At 27.3% G+C, this 6,989-nt stretch overlaps 1 protein-coding gene across 1 annotated transcript in view; it reads right to left on the bottom strand.

The window, feature by feature from the left end:
• The window catches only part of LOC142317621 (uncharacterized), a 46,229-nt gene extending 42,663 nt beyond the window's left edge, over window positions 1-3,566 (bottom strand). Inside the window, exon 1 of the mRNA XM_075354179.1 lies at window positions 3,411-3,566. Within this exon, the coding sequence (XP_075210294.1) occupies window positions 3,411-3,413 (3 nt within the window). The 5' untranslated portion in view covers window positions 3,414-3,566. The remainder of the gene's footprint in view (window positions 1-3,410) is intronic.
• Window positions 3,567-6,989: the final 3,423 nt, after the last annotated feature.

A 6,989-nucleotide genomic window follows, 5' to 3' on the forward strand; every position in this document is an offset into this window, starting at 1 on the left:
TAGCAATTCAAAAGAAACTGTAAACTGGTGAAAAGAAAAAGTGTCGTGTAACACACTGACAACCTTAAACCGATATGTCTTTAACATATAGTTAGAATTTGTTAGAATTTGAAAAAACTTGACTGGGAGGTTTTAATGCATACACCGCATAGCATGGACCTCGCACCCTCAGATTCTCATTTGTTTCAGTCTCTGCAGAACTCTCTGAATGTTGTTAAGGTAGTTTGAAAAGAGGACTGTGAAAACCACGTGTCACAATCTTTTGACCAGAAATCACAGAAGTTCTATAGCGATGGGATTATGATGTTGATGGGAAAATGGTAGAGGGTGATTTTCCAATAACAATAAATATATTCTCAATTTTATCCTCCAAAGGATCAATATGTTTTAGACAATCAATAACAGATTATCTTAATTCTAAAGGAAAGACTGGAAGTGTGTCACATAAACAATCTACAAATAAGGGGAAATGTAATAATTCTGTTGAAAGTGATGATGTTAAAACCATTTTGATGGAATTAAAATCTGAGTAATAAACGTTTGGAGAGGATAAAAAATAATTTTTCTTCATTGCCCAATTATTATAATGATAGTAAAAGGGAATTAGATGATTACAAAAAGTAATAAAAATTTTCTCCTAGAAGATTAAAAAGTAACAAAAGATAATAACGTAAAAGATGTGTTATAAACACGTTGGAACCAAAAATGTTGGTACCTTTCTGGAGGTACCATGATAACAAAAATGTTTAAAAATACTTCCATGCCAGTCTTCATAAACAGCATGTGTGTAGGAAAACACGTAACATACAAAGGTTGTTTGGGTGTTCTGTTGTGTCTCCTTTTACCCTTTAACCTTCGTAATTATCTGGCCTCTTTTCTCCATCCTTGGAGGTTAGGTTTCAATTATTTAGATGCTGGAGGAAAACCAAATAAAAACTATTATTATTACGTTATTTATTTTTTAGAATTTTAATTCCAAATTTAATGAAGCATATAAACTCGAAGCTTCTGCCCATGAAATATCAAATGAAAATTTCATAGCGTATGAAAATTGACAAACCTGATCGGGATTCGAAAGCAGGAATTCAGGATGAAAGGCCGAAACCACTACCTTTTCACCAAAGAGATAGGTGGAGTTGAGTTCTTGTTAAAATAATTATAAGTTGGTTCACTATCATAAAAAAAAAAATATGACAAGGTTAGAGGAGAAATTTATTTATCGACAATTCAAGATAAAAGTAACAATTTTTCAAAATTTAATATTGAAGAAAAGAATTATATAAAATAGCTAAATTTTAAAGTTATTCAGAAGTTAGTATTGAAAACGTTTTCTTGTTTTTTATAACAAATAATAATTTACACAATTAAATAAAGGCAATAATTTATTGGGTGCGCTCTATCAAGATTTATTACTTGGAAAGTGGTAGAATAAGAAAGAAGATGAAACTCTACCAGAAAATATTATTATTGAAATCAATTTCAACTACTAAACAACCTTCAAGTTCTACAATATTTCCCAAATTGATAATTCAACTACGAAAAAAATTTGTTGGAAGAATACTTACAGTTAAGTTTAGTGATGTACATGAAATTTTGAATACAATGGTTATATGCCATCTACATTTACAGCATCAGGAGACACTGACCAAAACAACAAGAGAAAGAAAATGTTAAGAACAAGGGAAGAATAAACAAATTAAAAGAAGATGATAAATAAAAAGAGGAAGAAAACGTTAAGACCAAGGAAAGAATAAACAGATTAAGAGAGTATGATGATTATAAAGAAAGAGGAAATTTGAAAACTGGAGAACGTGTAAACAAATTAATATCAGAAGATTATACCAAACCAAAGAGAGATTAAATGACTGGCAAAAAAAAAAGAAACGAAATCATGATCTACTCCGATTTAGGAAGAATATTGTATATGTTGTTCTTGTGAGGGTTATTTTTCAGTCACTGTAGTTGGCATTAATGTACATAAAATTAAACAGAAATTCCAGAATAATTAAATAAAATTAAAGAGAAAATAAACTAGAAAACCCAGAAGTAATACGACTCTAAATTATAATTTTCAATAAATATTAAATAATAAGATGTTTCACCAAATCTGTTGCATATGCACATATGTAATATGCCTATTAAATTACATTTACACATTTTTAAAAGTACATAAAATTTTATTTCACTAATAACTTCTGATTTTTTCATATTTTTTTTATATTGTTATTAAGGAAAATTATTTATTGTAAAATTTTTTTTAAACAATCATGGGTTAATAATTATTAGTAAATAAGTATATTTAAATTTAAAAAAAAAAAAAAAATTAAAAAGAAAGCTACAAAAATAAAGGGAGATGAAGTCTGATTTGAACCGATGTGCTTTCCCTTGTAAGAACCAAATATTTCATTAATTAAAATTTTTTTGGGTATAACTCTGAAACCAATGAAAATAAGTACCACTTACGATATATCGTTGAAAATCTTTCAATGAGCGCCTACTACTACAGTTAAGAAAAAGTCCAAAATCTGAATTTTTTTTGATTTTGGCTTTTCTTGGACACTTTTGGTTCAGTCGATTGCAATCAAAAGCGGAGGTGCATAACAAGTTGTTACAGCAGTCATACATAGTTTATACAAGATTATAATTGCTTATTATAATTTATTCACTCATTGTTTTTAAATTTATAAGATTACAGAGTTTTAAAAGAAAAATGTTGAATTTTTCAAAACTTTGCTCAGTTAATCACGGATATAACGTTAAATACTGTTATATTTACATCATAAAAAAGTAGGTGTAAAAACTAAACCCATTTGTTCTTTGTTCAAATATGTTTTTTATTTAGTAGATATTTATTAAAAAGTATTTAATTAGTTTATCTTCCATAAAAACTTTCTGGGAAGTAAATTTTAAGAGGGTATACTGAAATGAAACGACTAGCACTAGATAGGGAGTCTTGGAGAGCTGCATCAAACCAGTCAAATGACTGAAGACAAAAAAAAAAAAAAAATTAATATTTAAATATATAGTCTAGTTATATTATAAATTAACATAAATAAAATATTAATGTGCAGTTTCTTGATTTTATATTACTGTATTTAATTTTAATTTAGCATTTCAAAAACAAACCCACGATTAAATTCAAACTAAAATTTAACAATTAATATTATTAACATTGATTTAAACTATGTAGTTAAAAAAGAACTTAATAAATTACTTTTCATTAAAGAATTATAAACATTTAGTGCGTTTAGATGTCTTTAATAAGTGAATACTTTGCCTCAGACAGAAGAAAAAATAATAATTAATTAAACATATTACTACTGTTCAACATAATACTGCCATAAATATTGCTAAATTTGAAATATAAAAAAATTATAATGATTTAAAACGTTGTTGGAAAGTCCACTTACCATTTAAAAACAAATAATTAAGAAAAACTAACTTTATATTAATACTACGATGTTAACTGAATTGTTTACAGTTCTGAATGATAAGACTAAATTTCTTCATAGTTTTATAGCAAGTTGAGTTGCACTTGACCTGTAAGTGTGTTTAATTTATCTAATACGTTATCCGAAGTAGGATAACAAGAAACAATTCACAAAGTTCTTTATGATTAATTAATACTTAGAACTTGATAAAAAAAAGAATTACCATTTAAAATTTCAATTTTTAATTTTCTTCTATTATCTATTCCTTGAATTGTTTATTGTTGTTAAAGATATAAATAATACAGATTCTACTAAAACATATTTCTATTGAAGTGATACGAATCAAATCTTGTTTATAACTGTTACTAATTTAAAGTAGAATATTTTTTTAATAGATGACCTTCAAGCAAAGAGAATTGACCAATAAAAACACTAAACTCAGTACACAATTTTAATAAACGTTATTTTCACCACCGTTTATTTAATCTATTATTGTAGAAGCTAAATTACCCTTTCATTTGTCATTAACTGTTTGTAAGAGACATCATATTATAACGCTTACCTTTTTCTCATATTTTATTTGATTTTAATTTTCTTGAATATTTCCGTTATGAATGTGTGTGAAGCGTAAATAAAAAATAATTTGCTAACTTAAATAGTTTATTAAAGTATTTTAAAAATTATTTCTTTTTATAATTATTTAATTGTGAGATTTTTAATTTTGTATGTGATTTTTCTTCGTAGAAAGCGTCTCAAATAAACATCGAAAACCTACTTTCGTCTAAATTAGGGCCAAAATTCCCTCCAACCCGACATTAAATGTAGGAACACCGATGGCCTTAAATACGATTGTTTCCAAAACTTTTAAACAATATTTTAATTTGATATAAAAGAGGATAGCACAAATAGCCGAGTTATGGCTGAAAACTTTTGTTGTAATTTTGTGTCTGTTTTTATTTCCTCCAATTTACGTTCAATTCGATTAAATATTAATTGTTTCTTGTTTTCTTATTTTTAATTTTAATATTGTTAATTAATATTAGATGAAGTAATAATTTTCTCACAATAATAGGCGTAATAATTATGGTACAAAATTACAACATCAGTTTTCTCCATAACTCGACTACTTGTTAACCGATTTTAAAACATAAAATTTCCTTCAAAATAATTTTCTTCAAAATAAAAGGCTTATATTTTAGAAAACAACGTAAATTTTGATAAAACTAATATTTATGGAGATATAACGGATTGAAAAATAAACATGGCAGTCATTTTGTAATTTCAAAGGTATATTTAAGTCCTGATTTTTTGCTAATTTTAAAACTTTATTACCAAGACGTTTACCAAATATTAATGTGATTCATCTATCTGAACTTGATATAAAGTTTTATATAAAAATAACAAAATGGCGGACAGTGGGAGAACGAAGGAGAAATTGTCATATTTCCTAAGGATATTTTTTATTTAATTTTACAAGTGTAATCTGAAAAGGTCTACCATCTTCCATCAGCCTACCATTTTAGAAACACTCTTATAAAGACGGCCCAAAAATTTTTTTTTCCTTAAGAAAAGGAAACATTTTAAGTTTTCCTTTCATAATTAGTGTTAATTCTTCTTTTTTTATTTTGGATTGATCCTATCCTCAACGTACTTGAGAAGAATATTTGCCAAATTCCAATTTTTTTTGTTTTCTTACTGGTACATTAACAAAATTCCAAATCGGTTATTTCCTTCTGTAAGGTTAAAAGCTCAATCATTTTTATTCTGAGAGTTGATAGCATACACTAATTTTTACGAGTTGTTTAGCTTAGTAAATTCGAGTTAGATAGTATCAATGAAAACGACAGAACTTATTATTCTGTCTTGTAATTTAGTTTTCTATGAAATCTAAATACTTTAACTGTTAGTTATCAGTATTTTTTTTTCACGATATTTTCAGTATATTTACTTTCCCATCTAACGCTATAGGATAACTAGAGCTTTAGAACGGAAAGTATTGTAATCGGTTCTATTTGGGCATAAGCAGTTTTCACCAGATTCTTACGTTTTGATGTCTAACGAACCCAAAAATCGGATGGAAATTCTCCGGATGTTTGTATGTACATGTATGTGTTTTGTGTTACCTCTAAATCACCTTATATCTTCAGAAATACTGGACCGATTTTGACCAAACTTGGTCAGATTACTTCCATGCATGTGGTACTGATGCCATTAAACTTTTCACTTTTAAGGTCAAGGGGTGAGAAGCAGACAACTGTGTTGCCTACTTTTCTTTTTTTAAATGAAATTATGCATTTCTTTTAAAGCTGCCGTAAATCTTTCAGTTATGATTACGACATATGATAACTCATGGAACAGAATAAAAAATCAGACGTTCGTCGAGGTTAATAGTGAAAACCCGAGAATATCAAGTATAATAGGTAAGGAAGAACAATCTATTCTGGAATGTAGAAAATTTTTTCTGATATCCTTACATCCCTAATCATCTATCAACAGCCAAAATTGTTACGTCAATTTTTAAAAATTTTTCAATGTATTTTAATAAAATAATTTCTAGTAGAGAACATTTATTTTCTTAAATATTTTAACAAAATGTCTAAGACATTTTCTGATATTATTTCGTTTTAGTTACTGTAGTTTTCATTTATATCCTGCTGTTAGAATTTTTAAATTTATTAGTTATTATTTAACCACAAAGAAAATAAAATAAAATGTGTAATTTTTGCCAAATATTTTGAAAGAGGAGCCTTCCATTAAACTGCGTTCTCAATATTGTGACCATGCCCAATACAAGTGATACTCCTGTTATACGTTGATTTAACTGGAATTATAAACATAATGATTCTTCAAACGCAAATCTGTACCATTCACATAGCTCCTGATGATTCACTTGGCTACTGACGATTCACGCAGCTCTTGGAGGTTCATTCGGCTCCATCTACATTAAATAAGCCGGCTCTGCACTAGATTCTGGCAGTCTCTGACCATCATTGAACGACTCATTCGTGTGTGTTACAATTCTAATATTGTTCAGTCAAAATTTGCGCTTCATACATTTAACATGTAAATAGATACACATATTGCTCAACAATGTAATACAAATTAAATTAAATCATCAATATTTTGATATGTATCATTATAACATACAATAATATACTCTTTAAACATAACTGAACAATGTATTTTATTTACCATGAAATATGAAGCAGAAAGATTAATACACAAAATAGATATACCTAACCAAGGTATGGCACCAAGGCGGTTTTTCTTCGAAAATGATCAATATAAATGTCGATTTTTAAGAATACTATACTCTTTCCAGGAATCATTTACTTAAGCATAATACTTAAGAAATCCGAGTATACTTAAGTAATATAACATACACTTAGAATTACACTTAAATTGACAAACAGTTTTCTCCGTCCATAACTGAAATTTATTTAATAAGATAGATTTTTCTACGAAAATAGAGAGTAGTAATAAATTTTAAAGGCTAAATAACAACTCCACAATTTTTAAATGTAAATTTTGATTAGTACTATGAGCTGTAGTTAATTA

This window comes from Lycorma delicatula, chromosome 1 (assembly GCF_047948215.1).
Source record: "Lycorma delicatula isolate Av1 chromosome 1, ASM4794821v1, whole genome shotgun sequence".
In the NCBI taxonomy this organism is placed as follows: domain Eukaryota; kingdom Metazoa; phylum Arthropoda; class Insecta; order Hemiptera; family Fulgoridae; genus Lycorma; species Lycorma delicatula.